At 41.3% G+C, this 25,860-nt stretch overlaps 1 protein-coding gene across 1 annotated transcript in view; it reads right to left on the reverse strand.

The window, feature by feature from the left end:
• Positions 1-25,860, reverse strand: part of MYO16 (myosin XVI) — a 247,923-nt gene that overhangs the window by 69,757 nt on the left and 152,306 nt on the right. The window contains exons 21-23 of the mRNA XM_075265275.1: positions 22,149-22,221; positions 20,219-20,371; positions 12,290-12,490 (exon numbers count right to left, since the gene is read on the reverse strand). Coding sequence (XP_075121376.1) covers positions 12,290-12,490; positions 20,219-20,371; positions 22,149-22,221 — 427 coding nt within the window. The remainder of the gene's footprint in view (positions 1-12,289; positions 12,491-20,218; positions 20,372-22,148; positions 22,222-25,860) is intronic.

The following is a 25,860-nucleotide window of genomic DNA, read 5'->3' on the forward strand; positions in this document are numbered from 1 at the left end:
TGTGACAGAAACGGATCCGTTTATTTTTTTTTGGCATCCGTTAATCGGATGTAAAAAACATCTATAAGGCTCTGTTCAGATCATGTTTTTTAACATCTGTATAGAAAATCCGTTTAACACTAAGGCCCCTTGTAGGAGCCGTAGCTAAAAAGCGATGCGGGAAAAAACACGACAGCAATGCATCGCTGTTTTTCCCGCACTGCTTCTCACAGAAAGCCCACAGAGATTTCACCCAGCATTTCCGTAGGTATAACTGACATGCAGCAATTTCCAAAACCATAACCGTTTCGCATATTTTTCCGCAGTATGTATGATGTCTATGTAAATGGATCACTCAGTTTGCATTTGTTTTTGGCATCTCTTAAATGGATGTTCTAAATTGATTTAAAAAATGTGATCTGAATAGGGCCTAAAAACGTGATCTGAATGGAGACTTAAATAGTAATGTTGTGCAGAGAATATGAAATAAAGGCAGTTAAGAAATGTCCCTTATTATATGTCTCTGTACACTTTTTATGGTGTATGCAAGACATGATATGGCTGAAAAACACATTTGATCTTAATTCGTGAGAGACCAAGGCCCAGAGAGAGGTCAGTTACTGCATTATAGGGACTAGAGTTGAGCGAGTACTGTTCGGATCAGCCGATCCGAACAGCACGCATGCATTGAAATCAATGCACGCAGCCGGCACGCGGCGGGTTAAGCGGCCAGCTGCCGTCAAACCGGAAGTACCAGGTGCTTCCATTAATTTCAATGCGTGCGTGCTGTTCGGATCAGCTGATCCGAACAGTACTCGCTCAACTCTAGTAGGGACCCATCTAACAGAGGTCACTTTGTCATGGCAGATGGCCTAACAATTACCATTTGATGAACGTGTAAAAAACTAAGAACCTCATGTTCATGTATTCTTATACTCAGTAAGTATTTGCCGTAACACTCTAGGTCAGGGGTCCTCAAACTGCGGCCCGCGGGCCACATGCGGCCCGCCAAGCACTTCTGTCTGGCCCCGCCGACAACGCCGGCAGGCGTGCATTTATAATGAAGCTCCTGGGGAGCTCGGGCCAGGCCATGGAGCGCACTTCACTTTACCTATTGGAGGGAACCGCTCCCGATGTCTGTGCGACCTGCTCTGCCTCCGGCCCACTGTTTAAAAAGTTTGAGGACCCCTGCTCTAGGTACTGGCAAAGTGTTTCCTGGACTGGTAGAGGAGTAGGGGGGAAGACTCTCTCCTGGATGCAGATAGGACCCTTGATATGTTCCAGGTAGAGCCGGGGGAGTAGGCAGACCCTTATATAGATCAAGATGATTATGACGATGATGACTAGCTGTGTCAGCTGTATTTCATTTAGAGAACTGGAAATTGGATAGATAGGTTCCTATGAGCCCTGAGAGTGTTCTACACTATGTTTTAAGCTATTTTACAGCTTGGTTCATATCAAACTTGTTCAACCCAAAACAATCTTTGGACCTGAGCAACCCAAAAACGAAAATAATCTTGAGAGGTTTGTACAGTCCTATGAAAAAGTTTGGGCACCCCTATTAATCTTCATCATTTTTAGTTCTAAATATTTTGGTATTTGCAACAGCCATTTCAGTTTGATATATCTAATAACTGATGGACACAGTAATATTTCAGGATTGAAATGAGGTTTATTGTACTAACAGAAAATGTGCAATATGCATTAAACCAAAATTTGACCGGTGCAAAAGTATGGGCACCTCAACAGAAAAGTGACATTAATATTTAGTAGATCCTCCTTTTGCAAAGATAACAGCCTCTAGTCGCTTCCTGTAGCTTTTAATCAGTTCCTGGATCCTGGATAAAGGTATTTTGGACAAACAATTCAATTTCAGTTAAGTTAGATGGTCGCCGAGCATGGACAGCCCGCTTCAAATCATCCCACAGATGTTCAATGATATTCAGGTCTGGGGACTGGGATGGCCATTCCAGAACATTGTAATTGTTCCTCTGCATGAATGCCTGAGGATTTGGAGCGGTGTTTTAGATCATTGTCTTGCTGAAATATCCATTCCCGGCGTAACTTCAACTTCGTCACTGATTCTTGAACATTATTCTCAAGAATCTGCTGATACTGAGTGGAATCCATGCGACCCTCAACTTTAACAAGATTCCCGGTGCCGGCATTGGCCACACAGCCCCAAAGCATGATGGAACCTCCACCAAATTTTACAGTGGGTAGCATGTGTTTTTCTTGGAATGCTGTTTCTTTTTGGACGCCATGCATAACGCCTTTTTTTTTATAACCAAACAACTCAATCTTTGTTTCCAAAATGAAGTTGGCTTCTCCAAATGTGCTTTTGCATACCTCAGGCAACTCTATTTGTGGCGTACGTGCAGAAACGGCTTCTTTCTCATCACTCTCCCATACAGCTTCTCCTTGTGCAAAGTGCGCTATATTGTTGACCGATGCACAGTGACACCATCTGCAGCAAGATGATGCTGCAGCTCTTTGGAGGTGGTCTGTGGATTGTCCTTGACTGTTCTCACCATTCTTCTTCTCTGCCTTTCTGATATTTTTCTTGGCCTGCCACTTCTGGGCTTAACAAGAACTGTCCCTGTGGTCTTCCATTTCCTTACTATGTTCCTCACAGTGGAAACTGACAGGTTAAATCTCTGAGACAACGTTTTGCATCCTTCCCCTGAACAACTATGTTGAACAATCTTTGTTTTCAGATCATTTGAGAGCGGGCTGTCCATGTTCGGCGACCATCTAACTTAACTGAACTTGAATTGTTTTGTAGAAAGAAATGGTCCAAAATACCTTCATCCAGGATCCAGGAACTGATTAAAAGCTACAGGAAGCGACTAGAGGCTGTTATCTTTGCAAAAGGAGGATGTACTAAATATTAATGTGACTTTTCTGTTGAGGTGCCCATATTTTTGCACCGGTCAAATTTTGGTTTAATGCATATTGCGCATTTTCTGTTAGTACAATAAACCTCATTTCAATCCTGAAATATTACTGTGTCCATCAGTTATTAGATATATCAAACTGAAATGGCTGTTGCAAACACCAAAATATTTAGAACTAAAAATGATTAAGATTAATAGGGGTGCCCAAACTTTTTCATAGGACTGTAACTAACGGTCAAGTCTATCCCTACACATGGTTAGATGCAACCTTGTAGTACAGGAACACTTAAGATGTGTCTGATAAACACTTCATTTAGGATATTTTGTTTGATGGCATGTATTCCTATTTATTTTGGTATATATTTTTACAGTAAAATTTTATTCTTTATTTTCGGACTGTGGTGTCATTTGTACTGTTACACTAGGCTGGGAATTATAAAGAATAAATACAAAATGTAAACCTGTTCCTAGTTGATAAAGTGTCCCTAAATGCTCTATGTTCTATGGCTTTAATGACTCTTTTCTTTTCTTAGGACCTCTGACAATTTTATGTAGTCAGTAGCATCTCCAGGGGCGCAGGAAGGAAATAGGGACAGCTCCTTCCTCAGTTTCTCAGTAATATGTATTTCTCAACTGCTGCCTATTTTCAGAACCTGCATAGTGCACAAATTCCCTTTGACTAACTCTTTGATTGTAGACCCCCTTCATTTCTGGCACATTGACACCTGTAGTGCTGTATCATAGTGTACCCTACAAGAATTTCAGTGCTACTGTGCACATTTAATCAACTCCGTTTGCTAATCCCTTTCGGGCCTAAAATAGTTATAATTTCCTGTGATATCAAAGGCATTGCTTGTGCTAAGCCATATGCGAGTGTTTCCTTGTTATGCACTGTGCTTTACTATTTGAGGGTGGTATCTTTCTGCCTTAAGCAATACAGATTGATTTTTCTGTCTGACTTACAGTTCTTTTAAATAGCCTTATCTAAGGGGTGGATCCTGGGGAGTTGGCATCACAAATTGCTGTTATCATAGCAACTTTAATAGTAATATTGCCCAGGTTGCTCCATTTGCCAGGTTAGTTTTGCAGCTAGTGGTTAGGTGTTTTTATAGTACCCAAGTATATTTGTTTTTCAAGGGTCTGGTTGCATCAAATGTTGCTGGTTTTGATAAGATGTGATGTTAAAATATTTGATGTTATTATAGGAGCAAGCAACAAGTATCTTATTAAATCAGTTTTCCTAATTACAGTACCAAGGTTGTATCACAGAAGTTGGTTTGGTTTTGTGGCAAGTGATTGGTAATATTTGCAGATTGTTATGAAGAAATTGTTTAGAGCTTGTATTTTGGAAGCTTGTTTCAATAACCACATCATTACCCCATGTCTGCTAACTGCAATACCCAAGTGGCACTGCTGTAGCTGGTTTAGTTTTGGGGCTAGTGGTCAGTAATATCTGGAGATTGTTAAAAAAAGATTATTGAGCCTCTCTAAGAGATGGACCCACCACTTCCCAAATTGCAAATCCCACATGGCACCACTATACCTGATTTGGTTTTGCGGCCAGTCAGTGATATCTGCACATTATTTCAAAAAAGTTTTGAGATTCTATAAGGGTTGGACCCTGAGAAGTTGACTTCAACAACCACATTATTACATTGGCTATAGTAATTGTGATATACAGATGGCCCCATCACTATAGCTAGGTTTGGCCTCCAGTTAGTGGTCTCTGATATATCCCGATTACTTAGAGGAATTTTGGTAAGGTCTGCAAACAGACTACACTCACCGGCCACTTTATTAGGTACACCTGTCCAACTGCTCGTTAACACTTAATTTCTAATCAGCCAATCACAGTGCATCGCAACTCAGTGCATTTAGGCATGTAGACATGGTCAAGACAATCTCCTGCAGTTCAAACCGAGCATCAGTATGGGGAAGAAAGGTGATTTGAGTGCCTTTGAACATGGCATGGTTGTTGGTGCCAGAAGGGCTGGTCTGAGTATTTCAGAAACTGCTGATCTACTGGGATTTTCACGCACAACCATCTCTAGGGTTTACAGAGAATGGTCCGAAAAAGAAAAAACATCCAGTGAGTGGCAGTTCTGTGGGCGGAAATGCGTTGTTGATGCCAGAGGTCAGAGGAGAATGGCCAGACTGGTTCGAGCTGATAGAAAGGCAACAGTGACTCAAATAGCCACCCATTACAACCAAGGTAGCCAGAAGAGCATCTCTGAACGCACAGTACGTCGAACTTTGAGGCAGATGGGCTACAGCAGCAGAAGACCACACCGGGTGCCACTCCTTTCAGCTAAGAACAGGAAACTGAGGCTACAATTTGCACAAGCTCATCGAAATTGGACAATTGAAGATTGGAAAAACGTTGCCTGGTCTGATGAGTCTCGATTTCTGCTGTGACATTCGGATGGTAGGGTCAGAATTTGGCGTCAACAACATGAAAGCATGGATCCATCCTGCCTTGTATCAACGGTTCAGGCTGGTGGTGGTGGTGTCATGGTGTGGGGAATATTTTCTTGGCACTCTTTGGGCCCCTTGGTACCAATTGAGCATCGTTGCAACGCCAAAGCCTACCTGAGTATTGTTGCTGATCATGTCCATCCCTTTATGACCACAATGTACCCAACATCTGATGGCTACTTTCAGCAGGATAATGCGACATGTCATAAAGCTGGAATCATCTCAGACTGGTTTCTTGAACATGACAATGAGTTCACTGTACTCCAATGGCCTCCACAGTCACCAGATCTCAATCCAATAGAGCATCTTTGGGATGTGGTGGAACGGGAGATTCGCATCATGGATGTGCAGCCGACAAATCTGCGGCAACTGTGTGATGCCATCATGTCAATATGGACCAAAATCTCTGAGGAATGCTTCCAGCACCTTGTTGAATCTATGCAACGAAGAATTGAGGCAGTTCTGAAGGCAAAAGGGGGTCCAACCCGTTACTAGCATGGTGTACCTAATAAAGTGGCCGGTGAGTGTATATTCTCAATTAACAGCTCAAAAATGTAATACATTTCAGGTGACACAGAAATATGCACATCAATGAGTGAATGTATGTTTTATGATAGGATTGTTATTCCACATTCTGGAGATATAATATTCTATGGCTAAAGCCCCACGTAGCGGGCCACACAAAGTGCCAGTGTTACCATAGATATAATTGACATGCTGCAATTTCCAAAATCGCAACCACAATTTCCTGTGAATAGGTCATCACTATGTGATCTGTTGGGGTCTGACATCTGGTCTCCTCACAGATCATCTTTTATATCATCCTTGAGGTACCAGAAACTTCTAATGGACAGGTGAAACATACAGCTCTACTTCATGGTGTCAAAGGGCCTCTTCGGGCTATGAGTAAGGAACCATTAGCATTCTGGTCCGGAAACATGTCAGCTATTTAACTATGTTCCTGTTCCTTCATATGGTGATGTAATATCCATGTTTTATCTTTTTAGCAAGGAAAAGTTAAGTTTTATTACAGATGGTTTGCTGTAAAAAACTTTTTTTGAGATACACTCTTCAGTGGTGGTTGGGGAGTTGTTATGGTGGGTTAATTTTCATGAATAGAGACTGAAATGGTGATGTCAAACATGGGGAAACTTGGCTGTTAAGCAAAGAAGTGAGAATCTTAAGTAGGGTCATTGGTGTCCCTACAGTCGACTGCCACCCTTCATTGCTCTCTGAATATTTGGATGCTTCTGCGAATCCCAATAGATACCTCCTTAGCCTCTCACCTGACCTACTGTGGTTATCTTAGTAATGTGGTTTTAAATAAAGTTGTGGCAATTTAACACTCAAAAAATTGTCTTGTGTATTTATTTGATTCATAGGATTACTGTAGTTTGGGTAACTATGCTAGTGAGTTGGAGTCCAACCCTATATCAATAACTTATGCTCACTATTGCATATTTCTAACCTCATTTCCTTAACCCCTTCCCGACATGCGCCGTAATAGTACGGCGCATGTCAGGTCTGTAACTATCGCGACCGCCTGGGAGCCGGGCGGCCGCCATAGCCGCCGGGTGTCTACTGCCTTAAGCAGTAGACAACCGGCTCTAATGCCTCCGATCAGTCCCCGGACTGATCGGAGGCATTAACCCCTCTGGCGCCGCGATCAAAGGCGCCAGAGGCGCCATTTTCCCTGTGGCGCATGGGCGCCACCATTTTGGCCAGGATCGCTGGCTCCTGGAGCATGCTCCAGGGCTGACGTCCCGTTGCCATGACAGCCGGGAGCCTTGTACAGGCTCCCAGGCTTGTCTGCAAATCCTCTCTTTTGCAGGCTGGTCTATGCAGCCTGCAAAAGAAAGGATGCTTTTTTGCAATGCATTGCAATGCATTAGCATTGTAATGCATTGCATTAGTGATCAGACCCCCTGGGGTTCAACACCCCTAGGGGGTCTAATAAATGCAAAAAAAAAAATAAAAAAAAAAGTTAAAAAAAATATAAAAAAATATAAAAAGAATTAAAAGTTCAAATCACCCCCCTTTCCCTAGAACACATATAAAAGTAGTTAAAAACTGTGAAACATATACATGTTAGGTATCCCCGCATCCGAAATCGCCCGCTCTACAAATCTATAAAAATATTTTTCCTGTTCGGTAAACGCCGAAGCAGGAAAAATAGTCGAAAGTGCCAAACCGCCGTTTTTTCACTGTTTTGATTCTGATAAAAATTTGAATAAAAAGTGATCAAAGGAATAACATTTCCCGAAAATGGTGGAACTAAAAAGTACACCCGGCCCCGCAAAAAAAGACGCCCTATTCATCCCCGTACACTTACGTATAAAAAAGTTACGGCCGTCAGAATATGGCGACTTTTAGAAAAAAAATTTTTTAACACAGTTTTGGAATTTTTTTTAGGGGTCAAAATGTAAATAAAACCATATAAATTTGGCATCCCTGGAACCGTACCGAAACACAGAATATAGGGGACATGTCATTTTGGCTGCACAGTGAACGCCGTAAAACCAAAGCCCGTAAGAAAGTCGCAGAAATGCATTTTTTCTTCAAATCCACCCCATTCTGAATTTTTTTCCTGCTTCCCAGTACATTATATAGAATAATTAATGGTAGCATCATGAAGAAAAATTTGTCCCGCAAAAATTAAGACCTCATATGGCTCTGGGAGCGGAGAAATAAAAAAGTTATGGGGTTTAGAAGGAGGGGAGTCAAAAACGAAAAACGAAAATCAAAAAATGCCATCGGTGGGAAGGGGTTAAAATGCCTATTCACTTTTAAATACTTATTATCAGCCAACTGTCTCCCCTGATTTATAAATACATACACATACTCAGTACAGACAAATATAGAGGAATTCAAGGACAATAGCTGCATGGAGTTTTTGCATTTGCATGGGTTTCTCTAGGTACATGTGGGTTTATTCCCACCCTCAAAAAAAAAACTACACCAGTAGATTTGTATGAAATTGACTCGACTTTATGAAATAAGAAAATAAGATTGGGAGTTCCACTGGGAACATGACAATCTGTACATATTAGCATGGAATATCCTGGCGCTTTATAAGCAAGGAATAAAATAAAGTGTCTTATGTTAAACGTCTTACATTTTTCAAGGTGAAATTTTTCCTCAAAGATATTCAGAGGGCACTTTTTTTTGCATTTTCAAATCACATGACAGACGACGATAACATCATATCTCATTTAACTCTGGCATTACTCTCATGCAATGCCATTGACCAATCCCTTCTCTGTTTTCTAAGAAATACTTAAAAAATGTAGCTACGAAGACAGAGCCAAGGTTGAACAACACAAGTCTGGAATGTACCATGTGATTGTCACAAGGATCCAAGAAATATTAATTAAGAGTGCTTGCAAGAGAAAACTTATCCCTGAAGCCAGACGTTTGCTGGTAATTATTTCCTAAAAGTTAAAATAAAACTACAGTGAAAGCTATTCTTGTACCTTTGCGCAAATGTCTTTGAACAGCAAAATCATTTCCCACAACGTGCATAAAAATTCCTCTTAGAATATTTATTTTATTACCATAATTTGATTGTGAAGGAATGTAAGTTTCGCTTCATGTAAAGAAAAGCAAGTTTTACTTTTTCCATCAAGGCAAACTTATTTTCATATTCTTTTCCTAGAATTCCTATATGAGCAAGCACAGTCTATAAGAGTCTACACACTGCAAATTGGCCTTAAAGGGGTTTCTCATGAACATAACCATATTTAAACTTATAGACAATTTGAAGTTGACATTTTTGCAAAAATAAATCATTACAAATTTTGCAGAGGTTTCAATATTTTCCCTAACCATCTTAGTGGTGAAGGTCTGCTGTCTTGATCGGTTGCCAGTGGATACAACCATAAATGCAGGAACTTTCTATGGTCTGGGACTTCCAGATTTCCTTATTGTGGACGAGTTTCAGGCAGAGACATTACATACATGAAAAGATAACCCGGCCACAATAGGGAAGTCATGGGTTTGGTTTCTGATAAGTCTCAGACCATAGAAAGTTCCTTTCTTTCTAGTCATATTCATTGGCAACCTAACAAGACAATAGACTATCATCACTAAGATCATCTAAGAGAAAATCTGTAAAAATAATTTTTTAATTACTTGTATTTGGATTTTTTAAACTGTTCATTGTCTATAAATTCAAATATGATTATGTTCATACAAAAACCCCTTTAGGTCGAGGCCCAACGCAGCAAAAACCATAGTGTTTTACAGTTACTGCAAAGTAGATGGGATTCTAGTGAATCTCATCCAAATATTGCAGAAAAACACACGCAAAACTGTGGGGAAAGGACGTCCCTCCAGGACTGGTTGACAGCCTGCTCAGAGAGTATTCCATCATGAACATCTTGGATGCTGATGAAGAGCAGAAGTGAGTCTCCTCTCCTTGCCCTCTCTCAATGGTATATTTGTCTTTCAATAAATCTTCAGGCATGCAATTCCTACTATTTCTCCCCCTTGCCTCATCCCCATCCCATATCACTTGCTTATTGTTGGAGCTTTATTAGAATGTGGGTCTAGTGCAGGAGTATAATGAATAGTGAAGGATTCATGCATCTACTGTATGTTGTGCTAATAAACTACTTTGTATAAATGTAATATTTATTATATTCCTGAGTTCACTACCTAAGAGTATGTTTACACGGAGTTTTTTGCAGGCTGATTTGATGTGGAATTCTGCTCGCTTTTTTTTCCCGCTCGTGTTTTTTTCCTCTAGCGGGAAAAAGAAACGAGACTCCCACCTGATTAGGCCCATTCATTCAGGCCTAATCAGGAGTGGAATGCCACAACTGAATGCCACTGAACTGTATCAGCATCCCGTCACGGCTAGCCACGTGGAGAATCACATGGCGTAATTTGGTTTCTGCCAAGTGAACATACCCTTAGCTAGTTTCTTTCTATGTCTCTAAATCATCTATGACAGAGAATTGGGTTGGCTTAGTTAATAAACTGAGCTAGACAGTCAGACCCTTTCAAGCTCATCACTAGTCATGTGCCACATAGAGTGGGGGAAATTTGTTGCTGTGCTGGATTATTGGCTCTGGTCAGTGGTATAAGTACCGCCTTTACAGCCATAGTGGCTGACACAGGGCCCGAGACCTTAGGTGACCTGATGGGCCCCTGCTGCTTTTTTTTTTTTTTTTTTTTAAATGGAGTAACCCCAGCAGGTAATGGGCCCTATTTACTGTCCTCAAAGGAGGTCCTGTGCATTTTCATATCACATACTGCTATTATTATAATGGCTGGAGGTGCAGGGAAGGTGATCATACATAAAAAGCAAACGTGTCACTGAACAATTGCCCTGAAAATATGCACCTATATGCATTTATAGTTTTATCTCTCTGCAACTGACTCCGATACACACATATCACGCAATTTCCTTACTTTTGCATTCAGTTGTATTGATAAACTAACTGTGCTTTGCTATACAGAGAAGAAAAGCTCTCTAGTTATATATGTGAGACTTTTGTATAATATATGCAAAACAAAGTGACATAACTTAAGGAAGAACTTAAATAGGAGCTTTCACCATCTGGGGCACATGTGGGTTTATATACCGCTAGAAAGTCGACAGTGTGCTGAATTCAGCACACTATTGGCTTTCATGTTTCTGACAATTAGACACCTATTGTGCTGGACTGTGAGAGCGGGGAGGAACGCCCCCCTCCTCTCCTGATAGTACTCGGCCATAGATGAGTACTGGGGGGACATTCCTCTCCGCTCTGTATCATCAATGGGTGGTAAGCAACGCCCCCTCTCACAGTACAGCACAATAGACGCTGCTGTGAGGACGGGTGTTCCTGACTGACTGTCACAAATGCCCTTCTGATAGTGAAGCGCTACAGTATCGGCACCGATAGCTCTTCACCAGGGGCATAAAATGGGAAAGCTGAATTCAGCACACTGTCGACTTTCTAGCAGTGTATTTAAATCGCACGTGCCACAGATAGTGAAAGGTCCTCTTTAATATTAGGAGAATTTTATAACTTAAACCAAAATTTTCTTTCTAGCATTAAATTACAGTAAGAGCTGGGGATATATTAATATAGTGTTATTACAATGCTGTAGATGCTATGTCGTATAATATCCCTATTCATACAAACCTAGAAAATTCTTAGAATTTTAGAAATGATAAAATCACAATTTTATTTTTTTTTTCCTCCAATACCTTTGCTTTTTAAAATAAACTCACCGTATTTGCCTCTTTCCTTCTCAAATATATTAGGTTCTGAATAGGCCAAATGCACAGCCATTCCTGCTTAGAATTCTGTATTTCTTATTCACACTCCTTATGGCAGAAAACCCTTTCCAAAGAGGGGTGAGAATAGTACATTAAGGCATGCTTACTGGAAGTCAAGCCTAGTAATTTGTGATAAATATTAAGTGAGTACAGCAAGTATACTGGCTCAGCTGGCAAACTATGACACATATTACACTAATAAACCCTAGACATGTTGTGGCAGCAGCATCATTATGGGAAAACCGTACATCTATACATTCTGCAGCTTTGGCAGATCACAAAGCTTGTATACAAATGACAAGTCAGGGCAGATTTAGAATACAGTGTGCCAGGATAAGAGAGAACCATTGACTGTCACCCAAATGGTTAATTAGTTCATTTTTCTTCTAGCCTATCAATAGAATCTTGTAAGAAATGGGTAACTAAATTCATGATCCAGTATCTAAGTGAACACTAAAAAGCAAAATGAATATTTTAATACAGTGACACCTATTAATAAATCTACCAGTGACTATACGATTTGAGATGCTAAAATATAGATTATATTCTGAGTGTGCAAAACCACTGTTGAGAGGTGAAGGTAGAACAAAGTACCGTACTCATGATTAATGCTGGAATCTTTCCAGACTCAGTGCATAGACTTGTCTGCTCAATGCATGCAGCTTACCCTTCCAGCATAATGCATAATTGTGAAGACAGGACCTTGTTCCTTGGATGTGACATTGCCATTCCCATCTTTTGCTGATGTATACACTGTATTTGAATTTGATGTCTCCAGGAGTGACTGAAGACGTTTGGAAAGGCTTTGTTCCATAGGATGAATAGACTGACTTTCTTCATCTAGAATAGACAGAAAGCCTAATGGCTTCTGAAAAACAAGCACATTTTTGTTTGGGTTTATTAACATAACGCTATTACATACTTACATAAAATATACCTAAAATAACAGAAAGTATTGTTTATACAAAATAATTGGAAAATATCAGATAAAATCCATTCAAAAGTGATAAGGTTATAAAAGTTTAAGGCTGCAGATTACAGTGCCAGCAAAGTGGATGCATTCTTCTCAACTCTGTTTTTCTGTATATTTTTCCCACATACACTACATATAAGGGCTACTGTTTTTCTTATTACATTCAGTTACATTCTACAGTTACATTTTTGGAATCATCCTAATTTTTATGTGCTGGTGAATTTTCAGTAAAATAATATAACTGGTCAGTTTTTTGGATTATTATTAGAGATGAGCGAACAGTGTTCTATCGAACACATGTTCGATCGGATATCAGGGTGTTCGCCATGTTCGAATCGAATCGAACACCGCGTGGTAAAGTGCGCCAAAATTCGATTCCCCTCCCACCTTCCCTGGCGCCTTTTTTGCACCAATAACAGCGCAGGGGAGGTGGGACAGGAACTACGACACCGGGGGCATTGAAAAAAATTGGAAAAAGTCATTGGCTGCCGAAATCAGGTGACCTCCATTTTAGACGAATAGTGGATTTCAAATCCGGGTCATATGAGAATGTGAACTTTGTGACTATGAGACAGGGATAGCTGTACAGGCAGGGATAGCTAGGGATAACCTTTATTTAGGGGGGAATGTTATTAAAAATAACTTTTTGGGGCTCTATCGGGTGTGTAATTGTGATTTTTGTGAGATAAACTTTTTCCCATAGGGATGCATTGGCCAGCGCTGATTGGCCGAATTCCGTACTCTGGCCAATCAGTGCTGGCCAATGCATTCTATTAGCTTGATGAAGCAGAGTGTGCACAAGGGTTCAAGCGCACCCTCGGCTCTGATGTAGCAGAGCCGAGGCTGCACAAGGGTTCAAGCGCACCCTCGGCTCTGCTACATCAGAGCCGAGGGTGCGCTTGAACCCTTGTGCACACTCTGCTTCATCAAGCTAATAGAATGCATTGGCCAGCGCTGATTGCCCAATGCATTCTATTAGCCCGATGAAGTAGAGCTGAATGTGTGTGCTAAGCACACACATTCAGCACTGCTTCATCACGCCAATACAATGCATTAGCCAGTGCTGATTGGCCAGAGTACGGAATTCGGCCAATCAGCGCTGGCTCTGCTGGAGGAGGCGGAGTCTAAGGTCGGACCTGAATGGAGACTGGTGTGGAGCGATCTTAGACTCCGCCTCCTCCAGCAGAGCCAGCGCTGATTGGCCGAATTCCGTACTCTGGCCAATCAGCACTGGCTAATGCATTCTATTGGCGTGATGAAGCAGTGCTGAATGTGTGTGCTTAGCACACACATTCAGCTCTACTTCATCGGGCTAATAGAATGCATTGGCCAGCGCTGATTGCCCAATGCATTCTATTAGCCCGATGAAGTAGAGCTGAATGTGTGTGCTAAGCACACACATTCAGCACTGCTTCATCACGCCAATACAATGCATTAGCCAGTGCTGATTGGCCAGAGTACGGAATTCGGCCAATCAGCGCTGGCTCTGCTGGAGGAGGCGGAGTCTAAGGTCGGACCTGAATGGAGACTGGTGTGGAGCGATCTTAGACTCCGCCTCCTCCAGCAGAGCCAGCGCTGATTGGCCGAATTCCGTACTCTGGCCAATCAGCACTGGCTAATGCATTGTATTGGCGTGATGAAGCAGTGCTGAATGTGTGTGCTTAGCACACACATTCAGCTCTACTTCATCGGGCTAATAGAATGCATTGGCCAATCAGCGCTGGCCAATGCATTCTATTAGCGTGAACTGAGTTTGCACAGGGGTTCTAGTGCACCCTCGGCTCTGCTACATCAGATTGCTACATCTGATGTAGCAGTGCCGAGTGTGCATCAGATGTGTAGTTGAGCAAAACTGACTCAGCACTGCTAAGTCTCTGCATTTGCATAGGAATGCATTGGCCAGCCTTCGGCCAATCAGCGCTGGCTCTGCCGGAGGAGGCGGAGTCTAAGGTCGGACCTGAATGGAGACTGGTGTGGAGCGATCTTAGACTCCGCCTCCTCCAGCAGAGCCAGCGCTGATTGGTCGAGTTCCGTACTCTGGCCAATCAGCACTGGCCAATGCATTTCTAAGGGGAAAAGTTAGCTTGCGAAAATCGCAAACTGACAGGGATTTCCATTAAATAAAGTGACTTTTATGCCCCCAGACATGCTTCCCCTGCTGTCCCAGTGTCATTCCAGGGTGTTGGTATCATTTCCTGGGGTGTCATAGTGGACTTGGTGACCCTCCAGACACGAATTTGGGTTTCCCCCTTAACGAGTTTATATTCCCCATAGACTATAATGGGGTTCGAAACCCATTCGAACACACGAACAGTGAGCGGCTGTTCGAATCGAATTTCGAACCTCGAACATTTTAGTGTTCGCTCATCTCTAATTATTATTATTATTGTATATACATTGAATCTAGGATGACACCTTTTCTCTTTGCTTTATTACAATACGCATTAAAGCCAAGACTATTGGCAGGCCATGTTGAATTAAAAAACAAACTTGTTATCTAAAATATTATTACATATTGTAAATTCTTGTAGAGGATAGTTTGTTTTGTGAGTATTCTTAGTGGAATGCTTAATGGAAGGACAATGAGAGAGCAGAATTGAAGAGACTTGCTTCCAGTTGTTGTTGAACCTACAATGAGATCAAAGGTTTTCATTGCTATCCTTACCTTACCCCTCCTTCTATAGGATGACCCTTCACATTATTCCCTTTAATATCATAAATGTGTTACAATATTTTTTCTTATAGTCGACATAAAGCTCATGGGTGACTTGTTGGATTATTCTGTTGTATTTTCATGTCACAATGAAAACACTGAATGAATAGCAATAACAAAGTAATTCTGAACTACCAACTACTGCTATGGTCATCAAAGTCTATGGACATGGCTCAAATATAACCCTTATTATTGCATTTTATAGTACTAAACTAACAAAATGATTCATGATTAAGTTTAAAACTACGGTATCTATATCAGGCTTCACAAAAAATGATATTGCACAAGAAGCAGAGAATAGTTTCTACCCTACTGTGCTTATATTTAGAGATACCTAGAAAATAATGATTTCTGGGCTCTGAATGCAAACAACAATAGCCAATAACCCCCTATATGTTTCTGTGTATTACATGAATCATCAGGGAATCTATGACAATAAAAAATGTTTCTTCTCTTTTTTCTATTGTTGCTTGTTCTTGTCTGCGTGAGACATAACTGAATAAATTATCCAGGAAACTGATGTGTCTAAAATACATTTATTGCAATAGTTTTAAGGTGGCTGTGGTTATGACACTGCTGAAACGTTTGTTGGAGATATTGGCTATCACTGTTTTTGTAGCTAGATGGGGTGGGTGCTCAGAGGGGGTAGTGGCAAAGACAAGTAGTAATCTCAGCTGTAGCAGCGTCCCCTGCTGAGGCTCCAGCTCCTTGTATCAGGGGATCAGAGGTAGGCGAGTATCATTTTCATTTTCTCACACTTTAGGGGTTATTAATAGAGATGAGCAAACAGTAAAATGTTCGAGGTTCGATATTCGTTTCGAGTAGCCCCTCAATATTCGACTACTCGAATCGAATATCGAACCCTATTATAGTCTATGGGGGAAAATGCTCGTTTCAGGGGTAGGCAACGTTCGATCAAATTATACTTACCAAGTCCACAAGTGAGGGTCAGGCTGGATCCTCCAAGAAGTCTTCTCCGTGCAGCGTCCCCGCGGCGTCTTCCGGCTCTGAATTCACTCTGCCAGGCATCAGGCCTGGGCAGAGCCGACTGCGCATGCCCGCACTACAAGCGGACATACGCAGTCGGCTCTTCCCAGGCCCGATGCCTGGCAGAGTGAATTTCAGAGCCGGGAGACGCCGCCGGGAAGCTGCACGGAGAAGACTTCTAAAGGTAGGAGAAGAACCAGCGTTGATTGGCCGACTGTATAGCATTCGGCCAATCAATGCTGGTTCTGCATCGAACTTTTCCATTCGAATAGCGAGTGGTTCTCGATCGAGTACGAGTATTTCGAATACCGTAGTATTCGATCGAATACCTACTTGATTGAATACTACTCGCTCATCTCTAGTTATTAATAATATGTTAGGGGGACCACCTTAATTAAGGGGGACATCAGGAGGCATTTAAAGGAGTGTCTTTTATATAAAAGAGGTTGTTCAGTATACTGTGCTGATTGGCTGGTGACATTATGTCAGTAGTATACAGCCAATCAGCATTGTATACAGTGGAGAGCAGTGAATGGCTGCAGCGGTCTTGTTGATGTGACGTCACCACTGCAGCAACTCTGTTACTTAGAAGCAGAAGAGACAGGAATGGAGGACAGGATGCAGGGAAGTATACATTCATTTTTATTTGTTATACCTTCACTACTACCTGCCTACAATTTTTATAATCCTGAACAAACCCTTTAATATAATGGTGGCATGAGGGAGCAGTATTTATACACAGGGGTATAACACAAGAGGGCATAGGGTGTGCTAACCTCAGGGAATTGGACATTATTAATTTAAGGGACATATAGGGTATTATTAATTGAGGCGCATACACGGATTTTAGTCATTTAAGGGGGCATACAGGAAGTTTTATTAATTTAAAGATGCACACAGGGGGTATTATTAATTTCAGTGTATTTTTATTAGAGATGAGCGAACACTAAAATGTTCGAGGTTCGAAATTCGATTCGAACAGCCGCTCACTGTTCGAGTGTTCGAATGGGTTTCGAACCCCATTATAGTCTATGGGGAACATAAACTCGTTAAGGGGGAAACCCAAATTCGTGTCTGGAGGGTCACCAAGTCCACTATGACACTCCAGGAAATGATACCAACACCCTGGAATGACACTGGGACAGCAGGGGAAGCATGTCTGGGGGCATAAAAGTCACTTTATTTCATGGAAATCCCTGTCAGCTTGCGATTTTCGCAAGCTAACTTTTCCCCATAGAAATGCATTGGCCAGTGCTGATTGGAGAGAGTACGGAACTCGACCAATCAGCGCTGGCTCTGCTGAAGGAGGCGGAGTCTAAGATCGCTCCACACCAGTCTCCATTCAGGTCCGACCTTAGACTCCGCCTCCTCCGGCAGAGCCAGCGCTGATTGGCCGAAGGCTGGCCGATGCATTCCTATGCGAATGCAGAGACTTAGCAGTGCTGAGTCAGTTTTGCTCAACTACACATCTGATGCACACTCGGCACTGCTACATCAGATGTAGCAATCTGATGTAGCAGAGCCGAGGGTGCACTAGAACCCCTGTGCAAACTCAGTTCACGCTAATAGAATGCATTGGCCAGCGCTGATTGGCCAGAGTACGGAATTCGGCCAATCAGCGCTGATTGGCCAATGCATTCTATTAGCCCGATGAAGTAGAGCTGAATGTGTGTGCTAAGCACACACATTCAGCACTGCTTCATCACGCCAATACAATGCATTAGCCAGTGCTGATTGGCCAGAGTATGGAATTCGGCCAATCAGCGCTGGCTCTGCTGGAGGAGGCGGAGTCTAAGGTCGGACCTGAATGGAGACTGGTGTGGAGCGATCTTAGACTCCGCCTCCTCCAGCAGAGCCAGCGCTGATTGGCCGAATTCCGTACTCTGGCCAATCAGCGCTGGCCAATGCATTCTATTAGCTTGATGAAGCAGAGTGTGCACAAGGGTTCAAGCGCACCCTCGGCTCTGATGTAGCAGAGCCGAGGGTGCACAAGGGTTCAAGTGCACCCTCGGCTCTCCTACATCAGAGCCGAGGGTGCGCTTGAACCCTTGTGCAGCCTCGGCTCTGCTACATCAGAGCCGAGGGTGCGCTTGAACCCTTGTGCACACTCTGCTTCATCAAGCTAATAGAATGCATTGGCCAGCACTGATTGGCCAGAGTACGGAATTCGGCCAATCAGCGCTGGCCAATGCATCCCTATGGGAAAAAGTTTATCTCACAAAAATCACAATTACACACCCGATAGAGCCCCAAAAAGTTATTTTTAATAACATTCCCCCCTAAATAAAGGTTATCCCTAGCTATCCCTGCCTGTACAGCTATCCCTGTCTCATAGTCACAAAGTTCACATTCTCATATGACCCGAATTTGAAATCCACTATGCGTCTAAAATGGAGGTCACCTGATTTCGGCAGCCAATGACTTTTTCCAATTGTTTTCAATGCCCCCGGTGTCGTAGTTCCTGTCCCACCTCCCCTGCGCTGTTATTGGTGCAAAAAAGGCGCCAGGGAAGGTGGGAGGGGAATCGAATTTTGGCGCACTTTACCACGTGGTGTTCGATTCGATTCGAACATGGCGAACACCCTGATATCCGATCGAACATGTGTTCGATAGAACACTGTTCGCTCATCTCTAATTTTTATATTAAATATTTTATAATTGGAGGTAGCAGCAGGATGGGTGTGTAGAAGAGGTCAATGTGGTTCAGGTGCGTGGAAAGTGAGAAGCCAAAGATGTCTGTGTTACAAACTTAACAGAGAGAAGTCACAGCTGGTAGAAGTGATCATGGCGGCCAGGCCAGATGGAAGAGACAGGAAATGTGAGCTATTATAGTCAGAGATGCCACGTGTAAGTAATTGAATTTTTCCTGCACTGTATGCAAATGGAGTGTGGTACAGCCTGTATCTATCACTATATGTTGGTAATATTGGTATACCTGACTTGCGGGCCCACTCAGATGTGTTTGCTCCCACGTACTAAAGCCCTAGCTTCTCCTCTGGCAGACACCATTATTTTCTGGGCATCTCTGTGTGTATGTGCGGAGTAGAAACTATACTTTTTGCCTTTACAACAATACAAATAACCGATAGCACCTTTTACTATTTACTCAGTAAGGAGAATCTTTTCAACCTTCCTGATACCTAAAGGGTTAAGTTAGCAGTGGCATAAACTCCCTAAGGCTAAGGCCCCACGGGACAACCCGCAGCTCTAAAGCGCTGCAGGAAAATCCGCGGCGGGAATGCATCGCAGTTCTTTCTGCAGCGCTTTAAACAGAAAGTTTGCAGAGTTTTCCTTTTGATCTTTCTGTTACAATTATATCTACGGAGAAGCTGCCGGTGTATCCATAGATATAATTGACATGCTGCAATTTCCAAAACTTCGCCGGTTTTGGAAATCGTGGCGTGTCCGCGCCACAATTTTTACCGCAAAGTGGGCATGGGATTCACAAGAATCCCATCCACTTTGCAGTTACTGTAAACTCCACAATTTTTTTCACAGCATTTCCACCGTGGGAAAATCACCTCGTTTCCAGCCCGTGGGGCCCCGGCCTAAAACATAGCACACCTCACAGCTGACTGATGCAAAGGCAGCTAAAAAAAAGTCTGTAGTTATGAAGCAGAATTGTGCTCACAGCCAAGGCAGTTGTCCCACATATATCTGAATGTTTTTGTAGGCTTGCTGGAAAATCCTAATTTACGGAAATATTGAAATTATCATCTACTAAAAATCACAAAAATTGTAAATGTTTTTTTTTTTCATATGGCATGTAAACGTGCCAATTGCAGTCATATATACAAGTAATAATACAATTCGAGATTTTATTTAAATAATATTTTGCAGTATTTTAATCCACACAAAAGCTCTACATGCCGGTGAACTGCAAACACATATTAGGAACTGAGATTTATAAAATAGTGGAATACCTGGAAAAAAAAATCTAGCACTGTTGTATGGTTTCCAGGACAATACATGGTTTCCATGGAAACTCCCTCTTGTTCACATTCGGTTTGTTCTTGTAGAAATAGCACTTCATTGATATACTGGTGGATTTTTTCGTTGGTCAGATTAATGCATAGCTGTAAATGCAAGAAGCAATTCATGTAAATTTCAAAGGGAAACACAACAAAGAACATTACAAGTTTCAACAATACATTATGTTACTTTGAAAATGGAGACGGAACATAATAGGCATTGTCTTTTATTCTGCCTCCTATTATAAGTCTTTGTGAATTGAGGACAAAAACCACAAGGATGCAAAGGACTCTAAAACATAAAGTGTACAAAATTGTATACATCGAAAATGCTGGATCAGGACCAATATCTAGTTTAATGTCACAACTATTTTTAGTTTTTATATGGACTTCATATAAACGAAACCTTATCACACCAAATGCTGCCCATGCATATTCTCTGCTAGGATCTGCCCTTTATGACTGCAGGAAATTTGAGCTATCACTAGTCCTCAGGCCGAGCATGTCACTTCTGCCGGGAATAACTGAAAATAGCTGAACAGAACTGACATAAAATATGCTGCGTACAATAATCTCAAGCTTCCATTAAACTTCTGGAAATATTTACTGTAATGCCAAAATAAATGGCACACTGATTTGTACAGAATTAGTTCATAATATGTTTTAGAAGATTTTAGATCCTTAAATTCGAGTTTAATGGAGCAGATTTTCAGTGCTGACCACACAATGCAATCCATGTCAATTTACAGTGTATTATATGTGATTGAGGCTCTGAAGCAGAAAAAAATTCTAGTTTAATTCAAGGCATGCTGAAAATTTGTAAGCACGCTGCCAGTCTATTCAGCTGAATAGAATTTCAACTGTTGTAATTCAGGACAAAACGCAGGTTAAAAATACACATTTTACACAGATTTGTAGGTGATTTGCAGTTAAAACATGGTGAAAAAATCACATCTAGACTTATTCTAAAGATGTTCTCAACCTAATTTTGTTTTGTTTTACAAAAATATGACATTTATAGCAGTAATAAATGGGGAAGTGTGCTTTGCACGCTACTAAGTCTCCTTGTCCATTCTCTACCCTCAGGTCAGTGGTTGTTGAGCAATGTACACTATCCTAGAAGCTATCTGTCTCTAATCAAACTGTTCAGATCAAAGCTGTAATGTTTCAGTGCCTGGTAGAAGTAAGGATCGATTTAGCAAAGGTCAAACCATGCCTGGCATTATTAATCAGATTTTTTTAGGCTTGAGAAGCCCTTTGCACACCCAAATAAAATAGCAAAGAATTTAATCACCTTTCAAATCCCCTAGCCAAGTTCCTTGGTACCCACTTGTCAACATTGCAGCAACCAGGGGCAGATTATTTAAAGGGCAATTTGATTTATTGCCCAGGACCTAAGGTAGTTTCCCCTTTTATAATCTGACCAGGTGTTCAAATCTATTGGCATTCACAGAAGCAGAATGTCTATCTTTAATTAGCTCCCGGCAGCAACAATGTATTCTCCTGGTTTCCTGCCATGGAAAGACATGTCAGCATGATATGCCAATACTGTAGTACTGCCCTATTACTTGAATAGGAGTAGCGCTGCCTGGCCACTGGTAGCTTCCTGCACACAGAAGATGAAGGAATAGTTGATCTGAGTAGGAACCGGGTGCCGCATCAAGTCTGACAAGTACAATATTTCACTGATAAGACATAACTGTAAGCAATCCTTATGCTAAGATTTCTTTTAAAATAAGCTAGGCCTATGTTCAGATGATAAGACAACTAAAGCTTTAGTCCAACTCTGAAAGACAATCAAACTGTCCAATTTGTTAACTGTTTTCTCAAGTTTGAGGTTACTGAATTCAATTACATTAAAAGTATATCAAAATACACCAACCTGTTCATACGAATTTCTCTGGAAGTCCTCAAAGCCAAACATATCCAAAATTCCAATTGCGAGATGAGGATAGCTAAACATAAAGATATCAGATTATTTAACTAATAATGTGAAAGTTGTAACAGAAATAAAAGCTAAAGAAAATGCCAAAGTCAAAACACTCAATAATTTTAATTTTAGGCAAACAATTTATACAAATATGAATGAGTGAATCATGAATATTTCAAAGGAACGAAGAGATAGAGCATTTCATCTAGTTACAACATTTAGTTTATAGGTAAAGTAAGGCCGGACTATAGGGCAAAGCCTTAAGAGGTAGGCCACATGACAGGGCTGCCTGGAGGAAGAAAAGGCAGGGAAAGGGTTAATGAGGCAGCCGTTAGGTAATGTGATATGAGGAGAGGAGGGGGGGAGGGGTATATAAAGAAAGGGCCAGAGAATTCACTTCAGTCAGGGAAAGCCAGTGAAGAGACAACAGCCCCCACCCACCTTCCCTTTTGTGATTAAGGGGTATTATGATTGTCACAGTAGCAAGGTGGGGGAGGGGGGTCCTCGAGGTCAGTAGAAGGCTGGAAAATTGGTTGGGATGGGGGGGGGCCCGTGGGAGGGGCTGGACTCCTCATACCTATTTGGGAATGTGGTCAAGGTTTGATTTTTGGATAGAAGTGAAGCACCAAGGAGCTTTAATAGCTCGGTGCCCCTGAGCTAGAGGAACGGCTGGGGGTAATAATGAAGGGTGCAAAGGGATGTGGCGATGGTCATTTGGGACCGGATGGTTTAGGCTTTGAGGACCTCCATTGTTAGTTAAGGGATTCAGGATGCATATAGAGTTTTGGGGATGGATGTTCTTAGAATGTCCACGGAAATGGGAGATTGTTGGCTTATTGGTTTGGTTATGTTATAAAAAGGTTTAACAATGTTTGTTATGTTAATAAAGTACGGCTGCTGTGGCCGATTTAATCCGATTCCTGTCTAATGTCATTATTTAGTTAGAAGTGAATGACTAGGCAATGCCCTGGTCATGTTATTCTATAGTTATATTATGCAAAATAGGACCTCAAAATATGCAGAATTTCTATACCAGACACTGCTTCTCAATAGATGCTTGTGACACAAGGATGCTATGATGAGTTGCATATCCTATAAATGTAGCTAGGGCCATTGCAAACAGAAGTGCTGCCTATGTTATTTACGTAGAGTGCTATTCAGGGGTGTAATTTCAGGGGGTGCGAAGGGTGCAGTCGCATCAGAGCCCAGGATTCTTAGGGGGCCCATAAGCACTGGCATCAGTATTTAGATTAAAGCTTCCATCTGGCCCATAAGCCAAGGAGATGCACAGATTACTCTAACCACACTAAGGTTGATTAAACTCCTTATTACCCATAACCATCACTATCAAGAATCCACTGTAGAGATGAGGTAGGGGCCCTGGACAAAAGATTGCACCGAGGCCCATAAAACTTTAGTTACTCCACTGGTGCTATTCATACACTTAACATGCACTACAGAAATAGCACTGAAGCCTGAACAAACGTTTGATGCAAATCTTTATTTGGAACTACGGTAGTTAAATGTGCTTTCTAGATATGGTTTACCACCTATTTAATGTCATTCTGAAAATATAGTAGGAGATCATACTACAAGCCATTCATTTACCCAAAGAGAGTCAGCACTGAAACACCCTTCACTAATAACTGGAACCTGAGGAGGTCCCAAAGGACCAAAGAAGTATAGCACTTTAAAAAAAATTTAAGCCCGGAGTCCACGTGGCTAATTTGCGACGGAAACCGGAAACACCATGGAAAATACTCTGCGTTTTACAGTAACTGCAAGGTGGATAGCAAATTCTAGCAAATTCCATCCATTCAATGCGGAAAGGATTTCCAAAACTGATGTGGTTTTGGAAATCGTAGGATGTCAATTATACCTATGAAAACATTCAGAGTTTTCCTATTGGTATTATGGAAGCAAAAATTCTGCAGAGGAAAGCCAAAAAGTTTGATAGGAAACCTCTGCAGATTACTTTGAAAAAAATGCTTAAATAAAACGCTTTTTAGCAAGCCACAGCCAAAAAGCAGTGTGGAAAACAATTTGGCAGAAACGCATCTTGCTTTTTCCACAGAGCTTTTCATAGAAAGGCTGCAGAGTTTTCCTCTTCAGACTTTCTGCTTCTATTACACCAATATGCAAAATGCCAGAATTTCCGTCAGTATAATTGACATGCTGCGATTTGTAAAAACACAACGGTTTTTGAAATTGTAGCTTTTGTGCTGCTGATATTTTTCTTCAATGTGTGGATGGGAATAGACAGAATCCCATCCACTTTGCAGGTACGCTGTGTTTTTTTCTGCGGTGTTTCCACCACAGCCAATTAGTAGAATTTATGATATGTTGGGCCCCGCACTAACAGTTGGGGTCACTGTTGCAGACTTTGCATTGGGGCCCAAGAGCTTTATTTTAAATGTGATGGCTGCAGGGGTTTCTCATCTGAAATGTAAAGATTTCCACTCAAAATGTAAAAATGATCAGGTACAGTACTAATGGGGGTTTCACTGTACTAACACGTATCCCCTACCCACAGAATATGGCATAACTGTCTGATTACCTAGGACAGAACTGCTGAGATACTCACAACCATGAGAATGATAGTTCTTTGAGTGCCCCATTCTAATGAAGCGATGGTGCAAATGCATGACCACCACAACAGGAAGTGTCTCCATATTGATTGTTAATTCTAAATTAATGTTGAGAAGTTAATTTAACTATTTCCTGACATCCTTGGTACATTATTTAAATGTTGTGGCGATCCGATGCTCTATGCTAAATCAAAAATTGAAAAATGCCTGTCGTAGGAAGAGTCAAAAGTGGCAACCAATATGACTACATTATCATACTATAAAAACTTTGTTCACTTTAGAGATGTTGACTATATAAAAAACAAGGTGCTTTAGTACACTACAACCTTATCTAGCATTCTTGTTAGGCCAAAGCCCCATGCATTGAGACACAGCAAAAAAAACACTGCAAAAAATAAAAACGCGGCAGAAGCACATCCCAGTTTTTTCTGCAGTGTGCTTCACAGAAACTCTGCAGTTTTACTCTGTGGACTTTCTGCCCTTATCATATCTATATAAAAAATGTCAGCATTTCCGTAGGTATAATTGACACGCTGCGATTTGCAAAAATGTTTTTGAAAACACATCTTTTCCGCTGCAGATTTTTTCTCTGCAATGTGGGGATGGGATCAACCGGAATGCCATCCACTTTGCAGGTACTGTAAAATTCGGCATTTTCTGCAGTAGCATTTCTGCCACAGCCGAAACAAAGCATTTTCACAATTTGGGACCCCGACCTTAAAGAGTCTTTGGGGCAGATTTACTAAATCTGTATAATATTTCGATAACATGACATGACAAATTTATTGCAGTGGATAATAAATTTTGTGCAACTTTAGATACTTTTTAATAATTTTATATCACTTATTATTTGGCCACAATTTGAGTTCTACATGAATTTTCTACTATGTTGTAAACAATTATACTTGACACATACAATAGCAATAAATGGTACGTTTCATTTGGTGGAAATATTTATTTTACAATGATAAGGATTTATAATAGAATATACAATTTTTTTTTCATCATTCATTCCTCACCATAAATAGACAGCAATACTTATGTTTTCTTCAAACCAGTAGAATTTTTCAAGCCAT

This window comes from Leptodactylus fuscus, chromosome 2, assembly GCF_031893055.1.
Source record: "Leptodactylus fuscus isolate aLepFus1 chromosome 2, aLepFus1.hap2, whole genome shotgun sequence".
NCBI lineage: Eukaryota > Metazoa > Chordata > Amphibia > Anura > Leptodactylidae > Leptodactylus > Leptodactylus fuscus.